General features: G+C 39.4%; 2 protein-coding genes and 1 long non-coding RNA gene across 8 annotated transcripts in view; 1 reads left to right on the top strand and 2 right to left on the bottom strand.

Annotated features, from left to right (window-relative positions):
- The window catches only part of MTMR10 (myotubularin related protein 10), a 52414-nt gene extending 45755 nt beyond the window's left edge, over nucleotides 1-6659 (bottom strand). For 2 of the 5 annotated variants that reach the window (XM_049108012.1, XM_049108010.1), the window contains exons 1-2: nucleotides 6347-6659; nucleotides 4653-4713 (exon numbers count right to left, since the gene is read on the bottom strand). Coding sequence is in view for 2 of the 5 variants with exons in the window: in XM_049108009.1 (XP_048963966.1) it covers nucleotides 4653-4713; nucleotides 4918-4986 (130 nt within the window). In the remaining 3 variants the exon portion in view is untranslated. Of the gene's footprint in view, nucleotides 1-4652; nucleotides 4714-4917; nucleotides 5002-5263; nucleotides 5490-6346 lie in introns of those variants that run through there. The other 3 variants (XM_025437702.3, XM_049108011.1, XM_049108009.1) reach the window with 3 other exon arrangements.
- LOC112653507 (uncharacterized) overlaps nucleotides 4998-26497 on the top strand; it is a 36337-nt gene continuing 14837 nt past the window's right edge. The window contains exon 1 of one of the 2 annotated variants that reach the window (XR_007409610.1): nucleotides 4998-5167. This is a non-coding gene — a long non-coding RNA (uncharacterized LOC112653507). Of the gene's footprint in view, nucleotides 5282-26497 lie in introns of both variants that reach the window. The other variant, XR_007409611.1, reaches the window with a different exon arrangement.
- Nucleotides 16409-26497, bottom strand: part of TRPM1 (transient receptor potential cation channel subfamily M member 1) — a 94555-nt gene continuing 84466 nt past the window's right edge. Inside the window, exon 27 of the mRNA XM_049108006.1 lies at nucleotides 16409-17681. Coding sequence (XP_048963963.1) covers nucleotides 16409-17681 — 1273 coding nt within the window. The remainder of the gene's footprint in view (nucleotides 17682-26497) is intronic.

The following is a 26497-nucleotide window of genomic DNA, read 5'->3' as shown; positions in this document are numbered from 1 at the left end:
TTCTGGAGCTACCGGGCATAATTACCAAAAAGCGATCTCTTCCCTTGGTACCGATCTGAAAATATCAGGAGGCAGAACTGTGCTCATTTTTGCAGTCTGTGGGTGGGTTATTATCCTTGCTGGCCACACTAGAATCCAAGGTGGTGTGGGGATGGGGAAGATCAATGCGTCAAAAGATAGAGGGTACAGTTTTTCAGAAAAAGTGAAAAGACGCTTAGGCAGACAAAATTCCTGATGTTTTCTGTGTAAATGCTCAATAAATTGTACCTATGAGGAGCATCTGGGTGGTACAGTCCGTTAAGCATCTAACTCTTGGTTTTGACTCAAGTTATGATCTCAGAGCCCTGTGATCTAGCCCCACAATGGGCTCTGTGCTCAGCATGGAGTAGGCCTGGGATTCTCTCTCCTTCTCTCTCTGCCCCTCCCACCTGTGCATGCGCTCTCTCTCTCTCTCTCTAAAATAAATAAATAAATCTAAAAAAAAATTCTATGATATAAAAACCTCATCAATAGTTTCTAGTTCAGATTCCACAAATGAGGTATACTACCTGATTCAGGCAACCAACACAGAGTTCTTAACCTTTTATTTTGCTAACTTAAAACCTTCTTTAAAGCCATAGCTACTATCACCATCATTTAACAGAGAACATATCTACACCAGGAAAGTGGGAAGGACAAAATCTCAGAATACAGGATAATCCTTTAAGTCAACTCAGCCCTGTGGGAGAAAAGCTGCATTTTTCTTGATTTTCTCAATTTGACCAAGGGCTGGTAAAAACTCCATCTGGGTCTGATGCCAGCCAGACTTGGGAAACAGTGATACAGATCACTATCTCCTACCTGTCCACAGGCTTTGCTGTGATTCAGGCACACTACTCCTCTAGCACTTTCTCCATCTAGCACAGAGCCAGGCACCCAGCCCAGATCCTCAGTAAACTGCTTCACCAGTCCAGCAGCTATCTGAAAAAAGATAGGAGCATGGTCTGGGGCGCCTGGGTGGCTCAGTCAGTTAAGCGTCCAATTCTTGATTTCAGCTCAGGTCATGATCTCAGGGTTCTAAGACCGAGTCCCACATTAGGCTTCATGCCCAGATTCTCTTTCCCTCTCCTTCTGCCTCACCTCCCCAAAACCTATATGAAGATAGTCTGGTAGTACTCGCCCTAACAAATACATGCTGGAATATACATGAACACACATGCATTTAAAAATTCAAACTCTCCCTATTTTCAAAAGGATTTGATTTTACACATATACAATATAATCATTAAAACAATAAGATTTCTGTAATGATGGGAAAATGGAGAGAAAGCCCAGGCAAAGCTAGCTGCTTTGACAGGGTATTATATCTCAATTCTAGGCATAGATAATAATTCTCTTAAGAAGTGTGGCTCTGGGAGACAGCAGAGACACAAGGCATAAAATAGTACAGTCTTCTACTACTGAATCAGAGAGCCGGTCTGTCTGCATGTGCACATGGCTATGGTTAACAATTCAAGCTGGTGTTCTGAGGAGTTCTTTCAGTCATTCACGCTATCAGCATCTCAATGCACTATGCTAGACATCAAGGTCACAAGGCTGAATTAGGTACAACCTCCATCTCAAGGAGGTTCATGAACCAGGCTAATTGAAAATTACTAACATAAAGCACAGTCTAAATTAAATGACCAGTTTCTTCTATTTTCTTCACTTAATAAGAAACAAAGATCATTTTAAATTTACCCTTTTTAAGTTCCAAAGGAACACACAGTAACTATACACAAACAATTCATTTCATGTCTAATTTTCATCTGCTTGTAAAAACTCAAACTTTGGGCAACTAAAGTAGGATATGCTTGAACCCTTGAATGCCAAAGCATAACATCAATACTAGATCTCTGAACAATTACTTCTTGTTCATGTGCCTGTGTAAAGCCACAGATGACCTGGCCAAGTTTCCTCTTGATTTCTGATATAACTATGGCAAGAACTCTATTATTAAGCCCTCTTAGTAAAAACCGTCACCTAGCCCAGGTCCTCAGGTCACCAATGCCTCAGTCACTTTCCACCTGTCTTCCAGATTTCACCAGCAGAGCAGTAGGATGCAGGGCAAAGGAGGAGCAACAGAGGTTGCTAGTCAGAAACACGACTCAAGAGGGAAAGCAGGAAACAGACCAAAATGGGGTGCCTGATAGGTGGAAACTGGGGAGTGTGTGGGAAGGCCAAGAAGAACAGAAGGGATGAGGAAGGAAGGCAAAAGACACATTCATTGAGGATTGGCTAAATGTTTTTTTAAGAAACAGGTTAGCTGCAAACAAAATCCAGGGTACCAGAGCCATCATGTTTGCATACCCAGAGCCAGTGCAAGAAAAAGTAACACGAACCACAATATCTAGATTTAGCTGCCCTTTCTAGGACACATAAACCACTTCCAGTCAGTAAATAAGTTCTTATCTTCCCCCAGAAAACTCTGACTTTTTAGTAGAAAGGTCAGTTTTTAGTGAATTCTACAGAAAGGATACTCCTCCATCAGTGTGAAGTTCTACAAACCCACTGATATTTAGTAACACTTTCGTAAGCATATCTTAAATATAAAAGTCAATCCTAAAGAAATCAAGCACTATCATTTGTCCCTAAGACCTGTTGTTTATTAATGTTAAGTCATAACATCAGAAGAGGGCCTTATTCAGACAAAGTAAAGGAAGCCAAAGTTCAATAGCTCCCAGGCACTCAAGATGAGTACTTTTTCCCACAGCTGACTCTTAAATGCCTGGAGTGACTAAGGCTCAAACAAGTAGGCACAGGGAGTAAAGGTTACATACTAATTCTATTGTTCAAAGTACAAAGGATTATTTAGTACACACTGGTCTGATGAAAAGCATTAACAAAGTAAAGCCAAAATATTTATAATGACTCTCATAATAAAGTCTAAAAACAATTTTTAAGAGTTAGCATCCATAATATTGAACCACAGATTGACTGTAATATTATTTGTTCCTGCTTAACGTTTAAAATTTTATTTTATTTTTAAAGATTTTGTTTATTTATTTATGAGAGACACAGAGAGAGAGGCAGAGACACAGGCAGAGGGAGAAGCAGGCTCCGTGCAGGGAGCCTGAGGTGGGACTCGATCCCACGTCTCCAGGATCACATCCCCGGCTGAAGGCGGCACTAAACCGCTGAGCCACCCAGGGCTGCCCAACATTTAAAATTTTAAAGCACAAAATTTAAAGTTTCCATATTTGTTCAATTACTACCTATAAAGTTCTAATCATTTTACTAGATTTAGCATTAAGTAATGACTAAGATTTTTAAATGCTGAGGGTAGCCACACAAATTGATATTCGATTAGATTCCAGGTTTAAAACAGGCTTTCCTAAGTATCTGGCTACTCCCCCCAATAATCATAGTATTGTTATACAATTCAAAATATCAATTAAGGGACGCAAGGGTGGCTCAGCAGTTGAGTGTCTGCCTTCGGCTCAGGGCGTAATCCTGGAGTCCCAGAATCGAGTCCCACATCCGGCTCCCTGCATGGAGCCTGCCTCTCTCTCTCTGTGTCTCTCATGAATAAATAAATAAAATCTTTAAAATATATATATCAAATAATATTTTAGATGCTTTAAAACTAAACAACTATCTATCACCAATTCCTACCTCTACCTCTTAAGGTGTTCTCAAGTAAATTTTGTTCTAAACCAGTGCTTCTCCACTGGGAGAAGATTTTGCTCCTAGAGGCAAAGAATTAAAAATAAGTTTTGGCAACATCTGGAGACATTTTGGTGGTCACAACTAGGAGGTGGAGAAGGGAGTTACTGGTGTCTGGTGGGTAGAGGCCAGGGATACTGCTTAATATCCTACAATGCATGGGACAGTCCCTGTAACAAAAAACTATCAGGCCCAAAACATCAACAGAAGCTCTGTTGGGAAACCCTATTCTAAACAAAAACAAGTAAATTTGCAAACACAGCTGACACCTTCCAAAAAACGATTGCCAAGTAAGTAATTCAAAGTTCACTATGCTTTGTTATTGGTATAGAGACCCAAACATAATAAAAGTTGCTTTTCATACTATTAAAATGATGATCTATTAATCATTAACGCATGAAGTTGCAGACATGAAGGGCAAAGAGTACTCTCACTACCTAACCAAATAATGATTGCTTTAAAAATGAACACTTCGGGAGACAAAAAAAGAAACGAGGTACCGATATTCTTGACAGCCTTCTAGGGTGCTTACATTTTCAAGGACAAACACCAATTAATCACTACTTTTTTGTTGCTGTTGTTTAGTTCTAACGAAGTTTTTCTGCCATCTCAGTGGTTAAATTTTTTTTAAGGTTTTATTTATTTATTCATGACACACACACACACACACACACACACACACACACACACACACACACACAGAGAGAGGCAGAGACACAGGCAGAGGGAGAAGCAGGCTCCATTCAGGGAGCCCGACGTGGGACCCGATCCCAGGTCTCCAGGATCACACCCCACGCTGAAGGCGGCGCTAAACCGCTGGGCCACCGGGGCTGCCCTGTAGTTAGATTTTTAACCGGATAAAGCTTAAAATAAATACAAGGGGGAAGTTAACCTCACGGTACTAGTTGGTAGAATGATCCTGAACCAGAACACATTGCTGAAGTATCTGTTGAAACTCTGATGTTTACCTGGCAAAAGGACTGGCTCCAGTTTTTTAATCTTCGGTTCCGAGTTAATCTTATCGTCAGTCTGAAATACATTAGCAAAGTAAATCAGGATCAAAACTTTTCCTCCCCCGTGAGATACTAAAGCAACTTTTGTTTTCTAAGTGATGACACACACACAACAGACACCTATTTCCCCCGCCCCCTTAAAATCTTTCACATGTTTTACTAGATCTTTTATTAAAGATCTGTTCATTGTCGACTGGAAGTCTAACAAAAGCATGCAAACCGCCTGTGCCGCTCCCAGGTGTTCACATTCCGGACAGGTGACCCCTTCCACCGGATGCCCACGGGCCATACAAGCAAGCTGGCGGCCACCGCGCGGACGACTGCCAGGCGCGCTACTACATAAATCCAACCCCAAACGCTCGCTCCCTTGAGTCTCGACGCACAAACTAGGGAGCACAGGTCTCGGGGCAGAGAATGGCTGCGGAGAAGTTGCCCAAGTTTCCACCGAGCCAGTGGGGGCTCCCGAGAAGGTGCGTTTCCCGCCGCTGGGGCTCCGGCAACCCCGCGGCTGGGGACCCGGGGACCCGGGGAGCCTCCCCGGAAGCTCCGAGGAGAGGGTTGTTTACCTGCGGCGGCGGCAGGAGGTAGGACCTGAAGGTGGGTCTGGGAGGCTTGAGGGAGAACATGGTGTCGCCGCCTTTTCGCTCTGGCCGGGTCCCACCGCCCGCCAGCGGTAGCGCCTACGCCTCCCGACGCCCCGGGGTCGGAGCTCCCCGTGCGGCCGCCCAGGCCCCGTCTGCGGCCACCCCGGCCGGGCGGACTGACGGGCGGGGACACCGCGGAGCGCCCGCCCGAGCGGGGAGGAGCCGGGGCCAAGTCGGGTCGACTCGGGCGCCGGAGCCCATCCCCGGAAGGGGCCCGGCGCCCCGCCCCGAGAGACGGTGCGCGCGAGGCCGGCGGCCGGCCGCTCCCGGCCTCTAGGCCGCGCTGGTGCCGGGAGGCAAGGCTTGCGCTGCCCGCCTGCCGCCGGGACCTCAGCGAGGGCGCCGGGGGGAGCGGGGCTCGGCGGCCATCTTGGGAGCGCAGCCGGGGTACGGCGGTGCTACGGCGGCCCGCGGGGATCACGGCGCGCCGCGGGGACCTACGGCGGCCCGCGGGGGTCACGGCTGAGGCCGGAGGGGGCCGGCGACCTGGGCTCGGATCCCCGTCCTTCGCGGCTGCTCCGCGCTCTCTCTTTTCCTGGGACAGCTGCTTGCACTGCTACTCGTTCGTCACCCAGCTTGCGCAGTCACTGCGGGTTTTAAGTCGTCGGGAGGAGCCCGGGGGACTGGGGAAGGGGACTCTGGTGCCCTGGGCTCAGTCACCTCGCGCACCCAGCGTGCGAGGGACCCACTGGGGGAGAGGACAGGTGCTGCCCGCAGTGACCAGGATCTAACGGCCTGTGCTCTCTGCACTCATGTGATAAAGCTCTCTTAGAAGTCCCACGAGCGGGGAAGACTTTCTTCCATCCTCCCGTCTGCTGTCTTTCCGCAGAGCTTTGAGGCCGGGATGTCCTACCAGCCAAGCGGACCGCTGATTTCCGTGGGATGCGCGGCCGCGAGACTATGGACAGATGACACTGGCGGCCAGCCAGACTCCTCAACGTCGTTTATGAACTTCTGCCCTCCTTATTAAAATGTAATGTGGGGGGAAGATGGGAAGCAAGTTACCTTCCTTTCTTTTTCCTGCCCATCCTCTCAGGCACAGATACTAATGAGCAGAGAAGTGATCAGAAGCCCCGTGAGAGTGAGGGTCTAGCAGTGTGAGGACCTTCAGGCAGGCTATCGGCCAAATAATCTGCCCATTGATTGCAAGGAACAGATAATGAATTTCAGCATATGGAGCGCAGGGCATTTCTTAACTCTGAACCGGAGCAGTCTTTGGTGGAAGGAGGCTCGTGATGTATCATTTTGGTGAATCTATTAGTTGAGGCTTAATTTTGCTTTGAAGAGTAAAACCCTAGTCCAGCATTTTATAACTGATGTCACAAGGAAGCTGTGATGTGGCCAGATGAATCACAATCATACTGACAATGCTAATTGAAACATTAAAAAGTTTTTAAGATTCCGAAGTTTGCTTTTTCTCTGAAAATAATTTATCCTGGGTTGAAAACCCTACTGATCTGTCTTGTTCATTTGTTTGGGTAACAAATGATTTCATTTGCTCAGGAACCAAAGTTGTACTTAAAGTGTTAAGTTCATTTGGTTATAGGTGTTAAAAACACTTGTGTACATACATTAAAAAATTTTTATGAATAGTCTGATTTTTCTACCTGAACTGGATTTAAAAAAAAAAAAAAATCCATGCAAAAAAGATCAGATTTGTGGTAACCAGAAGCAGGGGTAGGAGAGGGGGAATTAGAGGAAGGTGATCAAAAGATACAAACTTCTGGTTACAAGATACATAAATGTTAAGGATGTAATGTATAGCATGATATAATGTATAGTTAATACAGCTGTATGATATATATAGGAAGGCTGTTAAGAGAGCAAATCCTATGAGTTCTCATCACAAGAAAATTGCTTTCTTGGTTTCCTTTCTCTTTATTGTGTCTGTCTAAGATGGTGAATGCTCCCTCAACTTATTGTAGTAATCATTTCACAGTATATGTAAGTCATTATGCATCTTAACTTATACAGAATATATATATATATATATATATATATATATTAAACTTATACAGTATATGTCAATTATGTCTCAACACTGGGGGAAAATGGATATTTCTTCCACAAATACTCTTCAAGCAATATGTGGGTTATCTCTCTACTTGAGTGACTTTGTGATTTGGGTTTTGTCATATTGATTTTCTTAGGATCTACAACTTTAATACGTGACCCTACAACTGAAAAGTAGAAAAACTTTGATTTCCAGATTTGTTATTAACCTAACACTAAATTTTATGACATTTTCAGATACCTAATTGTATTGACTTGGGCTGCCATAATAAAATATTACAGACTCTATGCTCAAACAACAGAAATTTCTTTCTCACAGTTCTAGAAGGTGGGAAGTCTAAGATCAAGGTACAGACAAGCTAGATTTCTCCTAAGAGCTCTTGGACTTGCTTGCCAATGTTGGTTGGCTGTGTTTTCATAGGCCCAAGGGTGGGAAAAGCAGAGAGAGAGTGGGAGAGAGAGACACAGCAAGCACATGTGGTCTGGTATCTCTTCTTTTAAGGGCACTGATCCCGTTGGATCCAGATCCCACCCTTAATGATCTCACTAAAAAGTACCTCCTAAAGATCCTTTCTCTGAATATAGTCACATTGGGGGGACACGGCTTCAACATATGAATTTTGGAAGGACACAGTGCAGTCCATAGCACTAGTCTTACAGCCTCTATTCAGCCCTGACCTCCCTGATACTTTGACTACTTCTTCTTTTGTCTCTAATGCCACTATTTTATTCTCCTATTTTTTTTATTCTATTCTATTATTGGTTCTGTCATGATAGATATTGGTATTCCCTACAGAGCACTTCCTTTCCCCTATGAAAAGAAAAAAAGTGCTAACCTTTCTTGAATACTTGTTATATTCTAGGTATTTTATATATTCATTCAGTTATCAAATTTGTATCGAGTGCTACCTTTGTGCTAAAAAAAAATGTTCAGGTGGTCAAGAAGACAAAGTTCCTACTTATGGCATTATAGATAGAATGATACATAAAAAATGAATATATAACATGTCAGATCATAATAAGAGCCATGCAGAAAAATAAAACATGGAAAAAGGATGAGACTTCTATTTTGTGATGGGAGGTGAGGTGTGGTCATGGAAGGCCTTTCTGACAAAATGACGTTTGAGCAGAGACCAAAGAAGTGAGGGAGCAAGCCAGGAGGAAAACAGAAGGGAAAGCTTGGGGACAGAGGGCATAGCAGTGCAAATGCCCTGAGATGAGAGCCTGCCTGGTGTGTTTGAGGCCAATATGGCTGATACAGCCTAATCCACTGGAAGAGGAAGTCAAAGAACAGGCCAGATCTCATAGGGCCTGAAAGTTGAGAAAAACTTTTGCAATATTTTGAGCTGAGAGTGATATAATCTGGCTGATATTTTTAAAACAATTGTTCCTACTGCTGTAGAGGTACAGCATGGTAGAAGCCAAGAGACTAGTTGGGAGCTACTAGAATAGTCCAGGTAAAAGAAAGTAATGGTGGAAGCAGTGGGAAAAGTAAAACATGGTTATATATACTGTCCACAAAACTATGCCATTGCCTGGGTATGTGGGCCTTTAAGATGACTATTAAGTAATTTTAAAAATCTATTTCTTGAGGGAGATTCTGGAAACATTGCAACAGCAACATTATTGTTTGCTCTCCACATAAAAACAGGCAAAGCAATTCTAAAGCAAAATCAAAACCCATAGATGACATCTACACCAGATCTAAGTGAAATGGTATCCCCATAATCTCCAGTACAGGCAAGTGAGAACATAGCAATAGCAGTCACAAGATCTTTATGGTATCAACTGAGGAAATCAGTGAGGCATCTAGAAAATTCCAGAGTAGCAGAAGGTATTCACTGGAAAGCCCAGCCAGTCAAGTTGAAAATAGCAGCTGAAATAGGAAGGGGTGTTTGTTATCTCCAAGATCATGGGAGTGCGAGGGGCTCATGGTAAGGTCTGAGGAGATTGGAGCAATATAACTGTAGGAACTCTTGAAACTGACTTAACCAGGGCTTCCTTAGGAAAGGGGCCAACACTGAGGACAGACTTCTGGGCATGGAAACAAAATTGAACCAGATAGAGACAAAGGAAAGAGAAGGTCCAGAAAAAATAAATAAATAAAGGACCAGAAAGCCTCTACAAGTAAGCTGACTTTTAACATGTTAATACTACACCATAAAAAATAAAAATAAAAAAATAAAAAAACAGAAAAAGGCTCTTTGTGAAATTAGAAAAGCTGTCCTGAAAACTGCCTCCTTCAAAAAGTTCAAGAAAACCCATTTCACATACACATAAGCAACAGGGAAGTATGGAAGTCAAATCCCATAGAAGATGACCATAGTCAGAAAGAGAATAAGAACAGAATAGCACTTCTAGGGACACCTGGGTGGCTCAGCGGTTGAGCGTGTGCCTTCGGCTCAGGGAGTGATCCCGGAATCTGGGATCGAGTGCCACATCGGGCTCCCTGCGAGGAATCCGCTTCTCTCTCTGCCTCTCTCTGCCTCTCTCTCTCTCTCTCTCTCTGTGTGTGTTTGTGTGTCTCATGAATAAATAAATAAAATCTTAAAAAAAAAAAAAGAATAGCGCTTCTACAGATAATAAAAGCATACCAGAAAGACAAGCCCACAGGGAAGATCAAAGCTAACACCCACTACTTAAAAGACACTAAAATGATATGAGACATGAACGAACTATATAAATCAGAGTTAGGAACAATCAAAATGAAACTAACCAATTTGGAAATAGAAATTAGAAATAAGAAATAGGAAATTAGAAATTAGAAATAATTTAGAATTAGAAATAAGAAATAGGAGATTAGAAATTAGAATTAGAAATAAGAAAATAAGAATTAGAAATAAGAAATTAGAATTAGAAAAAAATAGAATTAGAAATTAGAAATTAGAATTAGAAATAAGAAAAAAAATACTTTGGAAATGAAGACTAAACTGAAAGAAACCCAAGGGTTAGTAAACACATTTGATTATGCCTTAAGAGAAGTGGAAGACAAAGAGGAGGAAGTTTTTTTTTTTTAAATCAATGAAGAGAGGTTTAAAAAAGATCAGAGAGAAAAATGGCAAATATTGAAGATATGCAAAGGAGATCCAGCATACAGGTAATAGGAGTCCCTGGGGAAAAAAAGGGAAGCAGGGATAAGAAAACAGAACAGATACTACAAACTAGACTTCAAGAAAGTCTCCTTGAGATTAAAAAAGAAAAAAAGATTTGCATCTATGCATTGAGAGGACACATTGCACCTGAGAAAATTGACCTAGAATTATCAACACTAAGACACGTTCTTGTAAAACTACTGGATTTTTTTTAAAAAATTTATTTATTTATGTTAGTCACACAGAGAGAGAGAGAGAGGCAGAGACACAGGCAGAGGGAGAAGCAGGCTCCATGCACCGGCAGCCCGACGGGGGATTCGATCCCAGGTCTCCAGGATCGCGCCCTGGGCCAAAGGCAGGCGCCAAACTGCTGCACCACCCAGGGATCCCAAAACTATTGGATTTTAAAGAAAAAAATAATGCAAATTTCTTTGGGTACCTAGACAAAAAGAGCAAGTGACTTAGATGAAAGAGATTTAGATTATCTTCAGACTTTTTGGCAGCAATGCTTTATGATGGAAGAAAATGGAGCAACATATTTAATATACTCAAGGAGAAAAATGTGAGAACTTGATAATTGCAAGAGATTGAAACACATCCATATGTTAAAATTCATGAGGTAATGATTGTGTGTGTGTGTGTGTGTATCTCAATCTATTGGTCACCATTCATGATAATAGGTAACCTACTCAACATCCTAAAAACCAATGGGAAAAGCCAATCATTGTCTTTGTTGTACGATATGACCTGTACTACTATGAAACAAGTAGCAGGTGAAAGGAATAATTTCTTTATAAAGTATCCTAACTAATAAAAGAAAAAGAAATCATAGGGTAGATTATTATAATTTTTAGCTTCCTATGAATTAAGTAACCTTAATTCATAGTATCAAACAGTATCAACAGCTACAGACACCCCAGAAAGAGTCAAATAGACATATGTGCCTTATGAGGGAGGAAGCAACACCATCCAAATAGCCTTGCTAAAAGAATTGAATCCAAGCCTGAGTAAGCCTCTAAATTCTGACAATTTGTAGAAACGGTGAAACATGTCAAACTGCATATGAATATTCAACTAGTAAAATTCAGATTGTGGGAAACTTTGCAAGACAAATGGCCCATGCTCTTTAACAGATAGATGTAAGGAAGAGAAAGTAATGGGAGAGAGTCAGCAAGTAGAAAAAAGAGAGAGAGCAAGCAAAGCTCAATTATAGTGCTAAAGGACATTCAGGTGATGAAGCTATAATGAAATGCAAGTGTGGTGATTTTAAAACATGTCTGCAGAATTTTATTTTAAAGATTTATTTATTTATTTGAGAGAGAGACAGAGATAGTGTGTGTGAGGGGAGGGGCAGAGAGAATCTTGAGCAGACTCCATATTGAGCACAGAGCCAGACATGGGGCTCAATCTCAGGACCCTGAGATCATAACCTGAGCTGAAACTAAGAGACGCTTAACTGACAGCACCACCCATACGCCCCATGTCTGCAAAATTCTAAACACTCCTTCCTCTCTTCAAATCTGGACTGGCCTTAGTGACTCACCTGTAACCAAGAGAATGCAACGAAAGTGACTCTGCATGACTTCTGAAGCTAAGTTCTAAAAAGCAATGACATTTCCTCCTGGCTCACTGGGACACTCAACTTTTGAAGCTCTGAACTACTATGTAAGAAATCTAATTTCTATGAGGCTGCCATGCTGTGAGAAAGCCCAGGTCACATGCAGAGACCATGCATGGGTCCTCTGGTGGATCATCCTAGCTGAGATTCAGATCCCAGCTGACAAACAGGATCCATCCCCAGGCATGTGAGGGAAGGGAAGATGCTTCTAGATGATGTCAGCCTCCAGTTGTTGAATCATCTCCAGACACTGAGTCTTCCCAGCTCAAATACTATGAAATAGAAATAGTGGTGTGCTCTAGTGCATTTGTACTGGCTTGCAGGAGCCAATTGTCAGCATTTTTTCCCAACTCCACATTCAGATATCACATGGGTAGCTTGCAATTGGTCGTGGTAGGAGGGTTTACCATGAAAATCACCAAATACTATAAATCAGGGGCATTTTTCTGTGCCTTGACTGAATTCCTGAGCCACAACATCCATAAACATAATAACATAGGTGTTTTAAGCCACCTAGGTTCAGTCATGTTTTTACAACAAGGAAGTGACTACTGTAAATAGACAGTGGTCATTTTTGTGGGAAGGAAAGTGATTGAGATTGGAACTTCTGAAGCTTCTGGGGTAGCTGGAAATTCTATTAATATGAGTGGTGGTTATGAAGATTTTCATCTTAAAGTAATGAAGTCATATATTTGTTTTGTGTGATTTTCTGTATCCTTTATAATAAACATTTCTTTAAAATAATCTTTTCATGTTGGAGATAGTAGGGTGATGACTTCATTTGTCTTTTTTCCAATATGTACCAAGCAAAATGCATTTTTAAAAGTCTTTATATTTTAAAAATTAATTTGAGAGAGAGCAAGCAAGAGATCACAAGTGGGGGCGGGGGAGAGCGGGACAGAGGAAGAGGGAGAAGCAGACTCCTCACTGAGCAGGGAATCTGATGTGGGGCTTGATCCCAGGAAACTGGGATCATGACCTAAGCCAAAGGCAGATGCTTAACCATCTGAGCCACCCAGGTGCCCTTAAAATGCATTTTTTAAAACTTTTATTTTTAAAATGTAAGCTCTACGCCCAGTTTAGGGCTTGAACTAATGACCCCATGATCAAGAGTTGCATGCTGTATCGAATGAGCCAGCTAACTGCCCCCAAAATGCATGTTTTGTTATGGAATAACTCTAGGATAATGCTAAGAGTTAAATTTTGTAAACCTAAATTGTGTAAGCCTATAGGATTCTCAAGATGATACAATATATATTCAGAAAATAAGCAATAATACAGTCTCAAAGGAGAGAACCACTTATGAGTTCAATTCTTAATTTCTCTCGATCAAAGTAAAACAATGAGCTTACTTTCAGCTTATACAAATATCATAACATTTATGAGTGTGCCAGAATTTATGGTATATAAGAATAGTCTTAGTATATTTCTTACTGTGTTTTACACAGAGCAGAAATATGCTTCTAATTTATTTACTAAGACAATTTTTAAATTTTTATTTATCTGAGAAAGAGAAAGAGAGAATGAGAAAGAAAGCACAAGTGGGGAGAGGGAGAGTGAGAAGCAGACTCCCTGTTGAGCAGGGAGCCTGATGTGGGACTTAAACCCAGGACTCCGGGATTATGACCTGAACCAAAGGCAGGTGCTTAACTGATTGAGCCACCCAGGTATCCCTACTAAGGCAACTTTATAGTAAATGCTTTGAACATACACAGTGTTCCTATTTTAATTGTATTAGATATTAATAGATTTGATTAGATTAGATATTATTTCCTAGCATATATCCTCTATATTTAGCAAACTTAAAATGACAGAGTAATAATATCATAAGCAAGCTAGCACAGTGCCCTATATAATAGGCCCTTATTCAATATTTGAGCTATATTGAGTGGTAGAGTGCGTATATAGTATGATTTCAGGTATGCAAGACAGGTCCCTGCCACAGGTTCTGAAATTCCACCATTACAATGTCCATGGGTCTTTAAGATGAATATCTAAAGGAAAATATCACATCCCTTTCAGTCAACACCTCTACGGGCATCACAAATCTCATGAAACTTATGGGAATGGACTTGGCCCCATGGCAAGATAGGAGAGATCTCAGAAAGGGCAGGGGGTAGCTATGGAATGAATGCAGAAGTGGGAGTTCCAAAGATAAGGTTTGCCTTCTTCATATCCACTCTGTTGAACATAGGTTCTCCAGCTTATTCTGAGAAACCCTTTTTTTCTAGAATGTGGCAAAGAGCTGAAAGTTTTCTTGGCACCAAAAGGAAAGATTTAGGAATGAGGTAAAATGTAATGAATTAAGCATTGGGTCAAATAACACATGTAGTAGGACTGATTAAATTTTCATAGCAGCAATGTCCACAATAGCCAAACTGTGGAAGGAGCCATGATGTCCTTTGACAGATGAATGGATAAAGAAGATGTGGTCTATACAATGGAATATTGCTCAGCCATCAGAAAGGATGAATACCTACCATTTACAAGGCATTGATGGAACTGAAGGATATTATGCTGAGTGAAATAAGGCAATCGGAGAAAAAAAATTATTATATAGTTTTACTCATATGTGGAATGTAAGAAAGTGTAAAGGACCATAAGGGAAAGGAAGGAAACTGAGTGGGGAAAAACTAGGAAGACAAACCATGAGAAGCTCCTAACTCTGGGAAACAAAGGAAGTGTTGCATGCAGAAGGGGAGGTAGGTCGGGGGATATGGTAACCAGGTGATGGGTACTAAGGAGAGCACATGATGAGATGAGCACTGGGTGTTATATGCTGGCAAGTTGAATTTAAATTAAATAAAATATATATATATATATATATACATATATATAATAAAATTAAGATTAAGGAAATAAAATCAGCTCTATTAAAATAGGAAAAAACCTCTCAATGTAGCAGTAGCTTTGTTTATTAAGTAAATGTTATCATTTCTTACATTTCAAAGCCCCATCATCCATGCAATGATATTCTAGTGCTTTTTGATAAATTCAGCCCGATTCAGGGATTTTTAACCTGATTATTAAAAATTTCAGTCTCATTTAGTTGTTAATTATCTCTGATCACTATCTTTATAACTAATATAACTACGTAACTAACATAACTATGGTGAATCTCTCTCTTTCTCTTTTCCCTTGCTGGTTTTTGATGATGTGACAGTCCGAGTCTCACATGAGAATGAGAATGGGTGCAGTGGCTATTTTGTGATTATCATCATTTCTATCTGACCTGCCTCCCCCCATGAGGGACTTCACTAAAGTAACAGTAGGCATGTAACTCCAAGCATGAGGGTGGCCTTCTATGTGTGCTCCAGGGACTCCATGAGTCTCCCTGAGACTTCCCAAGAGAGACTTTTGGGAGATAGTAAGGGCCGAGGATCCAACTCTAACTTCCATGAATATTTAGTGGCCTATGTCCTAGACAGAGGAGAGCCCTTTCTGTCCCTCTCTGCCCGTTTGTATTGTCAAGAGTGGTGGTGGTAGGCATGGCTTTAAGGGTTCCTAGACAGCAGCTCCTGACATGAGCATGGGGGACCTCAGCAGTCTGGTAGGTTTTTGAACTTACAAGCTGAAGCACAGCACCTTGTATTCTCAGCCATTAATGGTCTCTGAGATTTTCAACAATTCCCACCTTGATGATGTATGTATCTCTGAGGTTTTACCCATGGCTTTGGACAAACCACTGGATAGGCAGAGGTACAATTTTGTTGTGTTTGCTCTCAGGGACTCTATGACAACAGGAAAATGCACATTGGATACTTTATTTTTACACGTCAACAAAACCCCTGGTCACCCTAAACTATTACAGTATGATCTTTGACATAATCGTGTACTTTCTGTTTTCACTGTGTAATTATAAAACATAAAATATTGAAACAGAAATAAAAAACCCATAAAAATATGATGCTGATGGCTCCTTTCCACTTCTTACTTCTTGTACCTCACAATTTTTTCTTCTCCTTCCTCTTCTTTATTCCATGTTTGCTTTTTCACATGTCTCTCTTTTTACATATCCCTTTACTCCATTAGTAACCTACTGGTGGCACACAAGGACATTTCTTAGGCTACTTGGTGGCCTTCAGAAATAAAGAGATTATAGAATCTTTTACTGATTGAGGAATTTATTTTCACTGTCATTTGATCATACCCCAACTAAAAACAACCTAAGTTTACTAATACATGCTAGCAAAATAGTACTTTACGTATAGTGCATTACATTTTAAACCTGAAGTCCAAATTGCCAAACATTTTTAGTGAAAATGTTTTCAGAAATTGATGATTAGATGGCCAAGATGGCATTCATCAATGATTTTGATATAAAAATCAAAGAAACAGAATATGTCAACATTCAGTTTCTGTGGAAGTTTTCTCTTGCTTGGCCTTCTGTTCTTCTGTCGTAATTCCAGACACAACTGCTAAGTTACTTACACTGCAGGCATGTCCTGATCTGTCTAGTTTGTCCTGAGTGGCTCTAGCTTTCCTAGGATGGCCATGTAAACTTTTTGACCTTAGAGATGGGAAACCCATGGTTTGGTCTGGTTTCACAGACAGTAAATTTTCCTTCTCAGTTCTGTCAGTTACGGCTACAGATAAATGAGAGATTTGAGGGACCATTTTAGACACACAGTTATCATCTTCGATATCGGTAAATTGCTCTTTATGCTCGGCTTGCATCACAGCTTCTGAGACAATGTAAGGGATGTCGGTACTTCGAGAACGTGTAATCTTTTGAACTTGATATTTCCATTCTGTCGTCCACTGCTGAACTGTAGAGGGGTGTGCTTGGTCCCTGATTGAACTGTACTCTGTATTCCAGTTGTTAACCCCACGGACCAGCTTTTGTCCACGGGAATATACAAAGCTTCTGGACTTCATGGTTTTAAAAGCACTGAAGGTTTCATCAGGGTGATAGCGTGTCAACTTTGCTTCTTCCATGGGATAGGAAATTGTGCCTTCTATCTGTGTTGTTTCCACTGTTAGCTGAGGGTTCTGAAAATCTGATTTGTTCTGTCCGTACATAACATCTGTTTCATTTACACTTGGGGGAATAGTTTCTTCCCTTTTGGAGTCTACCTGCCTTCCATCATCTTTGGCTGAAATCCCAATATCTGGACCTAATTTCATTTCTGAAGCATTTTTGACGTTGTCTAATGCAAGTTGACTGCAGTCTGGTGTTGCTGGAGGACTTGTGCTGGATAAAAGGTGAAGGCTGCCCTGACGCTCTGGTACCAGATGCATTTTTGACTCCTTATCTTCTTTCATTCGGAAGGAACAGGCTTTTTTCCTGAATCCTGTCCCTGGTGGCATGGATAGAGAAGCATCCTCATACAGCAACTCCTCTCCATTAAAATGGTATCTATACATGCTGTAGCCATCGGCACTATTGATACTGCTTTGTCTTAGGAGATAAGTTGCATCACATTCAGAAGAAGCTCGGGACCGTGTCTGTATCAGGTCCGTCCTGTCAATTCCTGCGAGATTTTCAAGAGCATTCACCATTCTGTTAGACAGTTCTTCCAGTTGAGAAAGTCGAAGGTCAACAGTCTGTAGGGACGTCTTCATAAAATTTTCTCTTTCGTTGATTTCTTCCAATCTCATTGACATGTTTTCAACTCTGGTGAACACAAAGGGATAGATTTATTACCCTGAGATGAACTAAATATTAAAAACAAAAGTATAATGTCATTATTGTCATATGATTTTTCTGTCTTTTGAGAATCATGATTGTTCATTGGGCATATTTTCAAACTTCAAACTACTTCATACTTCAAACTACTAAAAATGACTGTGAGGAGCATTAGAAAGTAACAGAAATACAGTTAACACACAGTGCATACTATTTACCATTCATGGCTCTAAATGTCTTATATATTTGCTAATAAGTACTTACTGTGGCACTATTCTAGGCTAGTTTAATCTTCACAACAGCCCTGTGAGGTAAGCATTATTATCATCATCCCCATTTTAATGAGGTAATCAAGTCATAGTGTAAATAATTTGTCCAAGGTCACATGGCTGGTAAGCAATGGAGCTGCACACAGTGTACTTTTGAATGCACACAATGTACCTCTAACATTTGCTCCAGCTTTTGTCTCTTAGCTGGTACATCATGTTGCCTTTGAGAATAAAGGAAGATACTAGCACTTAGGTTTTTGAGGTTTGATTATAGCTATCAGCAATTAATGGTTATGAGGGTAAAATTAATTAAAATCCTATTTGAAGTTCAGGGGATTCAGAAGATGAATTGTTAGTAATTTAGTACAGCTTATCAGATGGTTTACTTAAGGGACAAGAGGTCATTTAATTATCAGAAGAATTACTGCTAATTTTAAATTGCTCATTATATTTAATAATTAGTAATTCCTTAATTGGTTCTTTTAAAAAAGATCATGGCTGGGGATCCCTGGGTGGCTCAGCGGTTTAGCGCCTGCCTTTGGCCCAGGGCGCGATCCTGGAGTCCAAGGATCAAGTCCCACGTCAGGCTCCCGGCATGGAGCCTGCTTCTCCCTCCTCCTGTGTCTCTGCCTCTCTCTCTTTCTGTCTATGATAAATAAATAAATAAATCTTAAAAAAAAAATCATGGCTGATTATAAATATCTACTGTCAGATTTTTAACTCCTAGAAGATCAGGCAACAACTTATGAAACCACAGTGTTGTTGGAACTAAAGCCTGCTGGTATAGACTATGTTTTATGTTTCAAAAAAACATACAGTATGAATTTTTTCAACCAGTTCATGAAAGTTAACTCTAAGAGGCAGAAGTACACCCAGCACCTAGCACTGCCTTCTAAAGGTTGAATTTGGAGCACCTGGGTGGCTCAGTTGGTTGAGCATCCATCGCTTGATTTTGACTCAGGTCACTATCTCAGGGTCACGAGATGGAGCCTCTCCCTCCTCAGCTCACACTCAGCGGGGAGTCTGCTTGAGATTCTCTCTCCCACTTCCTCTGTGCTTCCCTTCCCCAACCCCACTCACACATGCACCTACTCTCTCTCTCTCTCAAATAAGTAAGTAAGTAAGTAAATAAATAAATAAATAATTTTAAAAATAAAAATAAAATTTGAATTTGCTCCTCAGGACATGGTAGGGGTGGGCAATGTGAATCATGGCTCCCAGGCAGAAGCCTCTGGACTCTGAGCCAGCAGTGTGGTGCTCTGTTTCAGCAGGTTCGTCCCTGGGTGAAGACCAATGCTTCAGTCTGATTCTGTCATACTTCGTTTCTTTCCCACCTTCTGATCTTTTCTTAGAAGCATACAGGCAGTCTCTAGGGCCACCCAGTTTGCATTGAGTCTGTGTCTAGCAGGTCCTTGCTACCTTCTTTACATATCCTTATAAATCCTTTCACCTGTTCTCCTTGCTTCCCGCTTACCCATGCCCTGAATGCGTGCTGCTCTTTTCTGCACTAAGTTTCTTCTGACTATGTCTCCTGTGTTTTCCTTACTCCCTGCTACCTCTGTGGTTACCCTTCCCTACATTCTTCTAGAGCTGCTTTTGCCAATGCTGTGCTTCTGTTGGCCACATTGACAGCTGCACTCTGATGTGTGGGAGGGTCCTTGGCTTCTATTCTTAACTTTTTTTTATGGAGGAAAAGACTATTTATATGTCCCCTAGGAAACCACATCATTTGAGCAGGAAGGGTCTGGCTTCCTGGAAATTCACCGCCAGGAGGACCAAATTCACTGTGTATGAGAAGTCCTGACTTCTGTACCATAGATACTACAGGTTCTAAGGGTTCTTTCTTCTCTTGCATTTCAGGGACCAAGAGAACTTTTGCTATAAACTTATATTAACTCAAGTAAGACTTGATTTTCTCTGTTAAATGTAATGTCATCTTGCTTACTTCAAATCTGTTACCCTCAATGATTCCTTTTGTGTTAAGATCCATAATCTCCTTTGTAAAGTCAAACTTGAGATCCTTTAACAAATACTACATTAAGAGATAATGCAGCTGTACAAACTTTGAAAAATAAATACACTGGTAGAATATAGATAAGTATCTCTCCTCTCATCTTTTATAATTCTCTGCCTTTGTTTTTCCTGCATTACCTAATTCAGATAACAGCATTGCCAGCCACTCATACATAAAAAAGAAACTTGCTATTTGTCACAACATGAATGGACTGAGAGGGTATTATGCTCAATGAAGTCAGAGAAAGACAAATACCATATGATTTCACTTGTAGGAGAATCTAAAAAAGAAAACATGTGAACAAACAATGAAATGAAAACAGATCCCTAAATGCAGAGAACAAACTGGTATTACCAGAGAGGAGGGGGAGGGAGGATGGGCAAAATGGATGAAGGGGAGGGGGAGGTACAGGCCTCTGGTTATAGAATAAGCCAAGGAGAGGGAAGGTACATACTCAGTAGTATTATACTAGTGTTGTGTAATGACAGATGGTAGCTACACTGGTGGTGAGCAGAGCATAACATATAGAGTTGTCAGATCACCTTTGTACACCTAACACTCGTGTAACATTGTGTGTCAACCACACTTAAATAAAAAAACAAAAAGGAAATCTCAAAGTCATCTGATTCTTTAGTCTCCCTTACTGTTACTCTACCTCCCTACTTCAACCCTTGCATTGAATAAGCTACCAATCTCCATAGTGGGATAGGACTACTCTGCAGGTGTCTCTAAATCTCCACCTGTTCCTTCTGCCACTCCCTTAGTTGAAACTGTGGAAGAAATAATGTTTCATGATGTGGTTTCGATAAAGAAAAATTATCAGATGCTTATTTCAACTTTGTTGACAGTTGCTGCAATGGAGACAACAAAGTTTAAATGGTTGTACCTAATCAAGGGACACTGTATTGAGTTTTTATAGTATGTATGAGAGGAGAAAGAAATAAATGAGTTTAAGTTCACTTATATCTGAAATGATGAACAAAAAGGATGGATAAGAAACCATCTCCTGTGCTAGCCATATTTTGTGACTTCCCACAATAACTTAAGACATTTCACAAATCTTGACATCCATGCGAAGAGTGATTTCCATTTCAGATGTGGAAAGACAGGCTAGCTAGGAAACACTTTGACAAGAGTCCCAGATCTGTTGACACACTGAGTGACAGGAAAACATATAAGTCTGTCATATCTCATAGAGCAAGATATGAACTTTCTTACTAAGTCTTGATTCTGCTTTTCTTTCAGCATAGAGTGAAATATTTTTCAGCATAGCACAGAATAAAAAGCTATTCTCAGGCTAAGTGATTCGGTCTTAAAAATATTTTCCTTGCATGCCATATTTCTAATTTTACATTTCTTTTTTGAATTTTTCTCTTAGAAATTTTCATACAGTAAATGGACTATTTCTTCTTTTAGTATTCAGTTGTATGAATCATCCACTGGGTAAATTTAAGATGTCAAATGTGTTGATACATTTATATATGGCAATGGGATTAACACTGTAGTGTTAGCTAACACCTTTATAATGTCACATAATTATCCTTTATTTTTTTGTGGTAGGAGCAATTAAGATCTAGTATTTTAGCAATGCTTAAGTTAATAATACAGTATTTTTTTTTACTATAACCACTATGTTGTACAGTAGACCTCCAGGACTTATTTATTTACTGGTTGCAAGTTTGTACCCCTAAAAAACATATCCTCAATTCCCATGGTAACCCCTGTGTAACCACCATTCTACTCTCTATTTTTATGACTTTAGCTTTTGCTGATACCACATGTACATGAGATCATACAGCATTTCTCTTTCTCTGTTTGACTTATTTCACTTAAGCCTCATGACCCCAAGGGCCATCCATGTTGCCACAAGTGCAGGGTTTCTTTCTTTGTCGTGGCTAAATACTATTTCACTGTATATATAAAACCATGTCTTCTTCATCCATTCATCTGTTGTGGACAGACCTAGGCTATTACAATAATGTTGCAATAAACATCAGAGTGCATTTATCTCCTGATACTCTGTTTTCATTTCCTTTGGATATGAGGAGAGAGAGGCAAGATGGAGGAAGAGTAGGGGCTGGAGATGTACCCAGCAGTGGAATTACTGGATCATCTGATAGTTCTATTTTTAAATTTTTGAGGAAACTCCGTATCATTGTTCATAGTGGCTGAACCAATAAGTTTTCATTTCATATCTAGAGAATACAGTGAGTGTATGTTTAGCTTTATAAGAAACTGTCAAACTGTATTTCAGAGTGGCTGTACCATTTTATAGTCCTACCAGCAGTGTAGGAGAGTTCCAGCAGCTCAGTGTCTTTGTCAACACTTGGTATTGTCAGTATGTTTTTATTTTGTTTTTATTTTAAATGTAAATGTGTGTAGAGTTATCTCATCATGGTTTTAATTTGCATTTCAATAACAGTTAATAATATTGAGCATCTTTTTATGTGCTTGTTATGAACTTATGCCAAACTTAAGTCTTCTTTGGTGTGTCTATTCTCATCTTTTGCCCATTTAAAAAATTGGATTATTTTCTCCCATATTATTGAGTTTTGAAGTTTAGAACAGTTATGGAATTTTAAATTCCAGAAGTTTAAGACTGCTGGTACATTGTTCAATAGCACTGGTAGAGTGGACATCCGTACCCTGCTCTCTATTTTATTTTATTTTATTTTATTTTATTTTTTTATTTTATTTTATTTTATTTTATTTTATTTTATTTTATTTTATTTTAATTTTTTTAAAGACTTTAGTTATTCATGAGAGACACAAGAGAGGCAGAGACCTAGACAGAGGGAGAAGCAGGCTCTCGTGGGGAACCCGATGTGGGACTTTGGGATCATGCCCTGAGCCAAAGGTAGACACTTAACCACTGAGCCACCCAGGCATTCCTTTTTTTTTTTTTAAATCATGAATGGATTTTGAACTTGGTGGAAATGTTTTTTTTTTCACCACTTGATATCATCATATATTTTCTTTAAACTGTTAATGTAGTAGATTCTCTGGATTTTCAAATATTGAAAAGTCTTTCCTCCCTGGGACAAACTTTACTTGGTTGTGGCTAGACTCAACTTGCTGATATTTGTTATGAAGTTTTAAAAGTCTCTGTGATCATAAGGGCTATTGGTCTATAGTTTTCTTTTTTAGCTCTGACTTTGGTTTTTGTGTCAGGGTCATGCTGGCCTCAGAAATAAATTGGGAAATAACTATATCATTTACTATAGATTTTATAGTGGTTGTTCTAGGGACTACAAAGTAGATGGTAACATTTCACAGTCTCCTTAGCAACAATATTTTACCACTTCAATAGGAATGTGAAGACATTGCCACCATACAGGTCCATTTTTTGTTGACATCTTTTGCTTTGCTTGTCTCAGACATTACATAGACATGTATTGAAAACCCCAACATTCCTTCATTCCTGATGGTCCAAGTTTACTTCTGGTATAGGTTCTTCCGTCTGAAGAATTTCTTGTAGTAATCTTTTGGAGCCCAACTCTAATCATGAATTCTCTAAGAAGACCTTTATTTCATATTAATTCCTGAAGAATTTGTGTTGCATATAGAATTTTGGGGTTGGCAGTTCTTTTTTTTTTCAGCTTTAAAACCATAATGCTACTTTTTCCTGGTCTTCTTGGTTTCTTGTGAGAAATCTGCCCATATTTAAATAGTTGTTCCCCTATAAGTAATGTGTCATTTTTCTCTGGCTGCTGTAATTTTTTTGTCTTTTGTTTTCAGAAGATTCTACCATGTACCTGGGTGTGGATTTCTTTGAGTTATTCTTGTTTGATGTTTGCTAAATTTCTTTAAGGTGTAGATATATGTCTTTCACCCAATTCGGACTTTTTTCAGTTATTATTTCTTAAAATATTTTCTGCACCACATTTTTTTTCTCTTTTCTTATTAAGACTCTGATGGCATAGTTCACATCTTTTGCTATTGTCTCATAGTTCCATGAGGTTCCTTTTTTCCCTGGTTTATTTACTCTGTTGCTCAAATTAGGTAGTTTCTACGTAAGATATATATATCTTCAAGTTTACAGATTCCTTCCTCTCTCATCTCTGATGAGATGATGCTATGGAGGCTAGCCAGTGAAATTTTAATTTCACTTACTATATTTTTCAGTTCTAAACTTTTCATTGGTTCTTTTTTATATCATCTATTTTTTCCAAGACTTTCTATCTTTCCATTAGTTTCAACATTCTTTGCCATTATGTTCAAGCACTTTTATAATAGTTACTTTAAAGTCTATCAAATAAAAAAAAATAAAGTCTATCAAATAATTCAAACATCTGCACTACCTTGGCCTCGACATTTATTGACTTTTTTTCACCAGGTAAATTGAGATTTTTCTGAATTTTTCATATTCTAAATTATTTTAGATTATATTGTAGACATTTTTAATACTATGTCATATGACACAGAGTCCTGTTTAAATCTCATGAAGAATGTTGATATTTTTCTTTTAGCAGTTGACTGACCTGGTTAGGCTCAAGATGCCAGTTCCACCATAATTTTTGTGGGCTATGATTCCAATTTCAGTTCAATTTTCAAAATCTTAGCAGTGCTTTTGGAATCTATCCTGTGTGTGTGCAGCCCAGTGATCAGTTTGGGATCTTGGTAGTGGTCTGTTTATTAGTTCAGTACTCAATGCTTTTGACATCTTTTGTCTTCTTCTTTTTCTAAAGATTTTATTTATTCATGAGAGACACAGAGAGATAGGCAGAGACATAGACAGAGGGAGAAGCAGGCTCTGTGCAGGGAGCCCAATGCAGGACTCGATCCCAGGACTCCAGGATCACAGCCTGAGCCAAAGGCAGATACTCAACCACTGAGCAACTCAGGCATCCATCTTCTTTTTAAATACAGGCATTTTCAATTAATGCCTGTATTAAATTTAGTTAAATTTAATTTAAAACGTTTTAATTTAACAGGCATTTAAGTAATTAATACAGAATAATTACTGTTTTTGTAATTATTCTCAGTACTGCTTTTGCTGTGTACTATAAGTTTGGGTTACGTTGTGTTTTCAGTTTTATTCATCTTGAAGTATACTTTTTCTTTTGTCTTTAAAAAAATTGTTTACATTGTTGTAAAATACATGTAACATAAAATTTACCATCTTAACCATTTTTAAATGTACAAATGTATAGTTCAGTGGCATTTAGTACATTCACACTGTTGTCCAGCTTCAAAGTACTCTCCAATTTCCCTTATGATTTCTTCTTTGACTCATTGGTCATTAAAGTGTTGTTTAAAAAATAAAAATAGGGATCCCTGGGTGGCGCAGCGGTTTGGCGCCTGCCTTTGGCCCAGGGCGCGATCCTGGAGACCCGGGATCGAATCCCACGTCTGGCTCCCGGTGCATGGAGCCTGCTTCTCCCTCTGCCTGTGTCTCTGGCTCTGTCTCTCCTTCTCTCTCTCAAGAATAAATAAATAAAATCTTTAAAAAAAAAAAAAATAAAATAAAATAAAATAAAAACAAATAAAAAAAATAAAGTGTTGTTTAATTTTCATATATTTGTGAATTTTCCAAATCTCCTTTTGTTATTAATTTATTATCTTATTCATTGTGGTCAGAGTAAACACTTTGATTAATTTCAATCTTTTAGAAATTTGGTGAGATTTGCTATATGGCCTAACATACGGTGTATCTTGGATAATGTTCCACATGCTCTTGAGAAGAATGCATATCCTGCTGTTGTCGAGTAAAGTATTCTGTTATGCTGAGTTGGCCTATAGTATTATTCAAGTCTTTTATTTTTTATATCTTTTGTCTAGTTATTCTATCATTAATGTGAGATATTAGAGTCTCCAACTATTACTCTAGACCTGTCTGCTTCTCCCTTTAATTCTGTCAGTTTCTGCTTCATATATTATGAAGCTCTACTATTAGATGCATATATTTATAATTATCCTCTTTGATAGGTTGACCATTTTATCATAATTTAATGTCCTTTTTAAAAATTTAATGTCCTTCTTTGTCTCTATTAACAATTCTTGTCTTAAAACCTGTTTTGTCTGATATTAGTATACTTATCATAGCTATACAAATTTTTTAAAGATTTATTTATTTATTTGAGAGAGAGAGAATGTGAGGGGGGAGGGGCAAAGGGACGAGGAAGGAGAACCTCAACCAGACTCCTCACTAAGGGTGGAGCCTGATGTGGGGCTTGATCCCAGGATCCTAACTGAACTCAAGAATCAGCCACTTAAACAACTGAGCTACCCAGGTGCACCACAGCTATACTAAATCTGATGACTGTTTATGTGGAGTATCTTCCATACTTTTACTTTCAAACTACAGTCTGACAGTCTTTGTGCTTTAATTGGAGAGTTTAATCCATTTATATTTAATATGATTACTGATAAGGTAGAATTTACCCCTATCATTTTACTATTTGTTTTCTACATGTCTTATGTCTTTTTTTGCTCAGTTCCTCCATTACTACCTTCTTCTGTGTTAAATAGACATTTTCTTTCTTTTTTTAAAAAGAAAATTTACTTATTTTTGAGAGAGA

Source organism: Canis lupus, chromosome 3 (genome assembly GCF_003254725.2).
Source record: "Canis lupus dingo isolate Sandy chromosome 3, ASM325472v2, whole genome shotgun sequence".
In the NCBI taxonomy this organism is placed as follows: domain Eukaryota; kingdom Metazoa; phylum Chordata; class Mammalia; order Carnivora; family Canidae; genus Canis; species Canis lupus.
The sequence above is the reverse complement of the archived record's forward strand: the minus strand, read 5'-3'. Positions and strand labels throughout refer to the sequence as shown.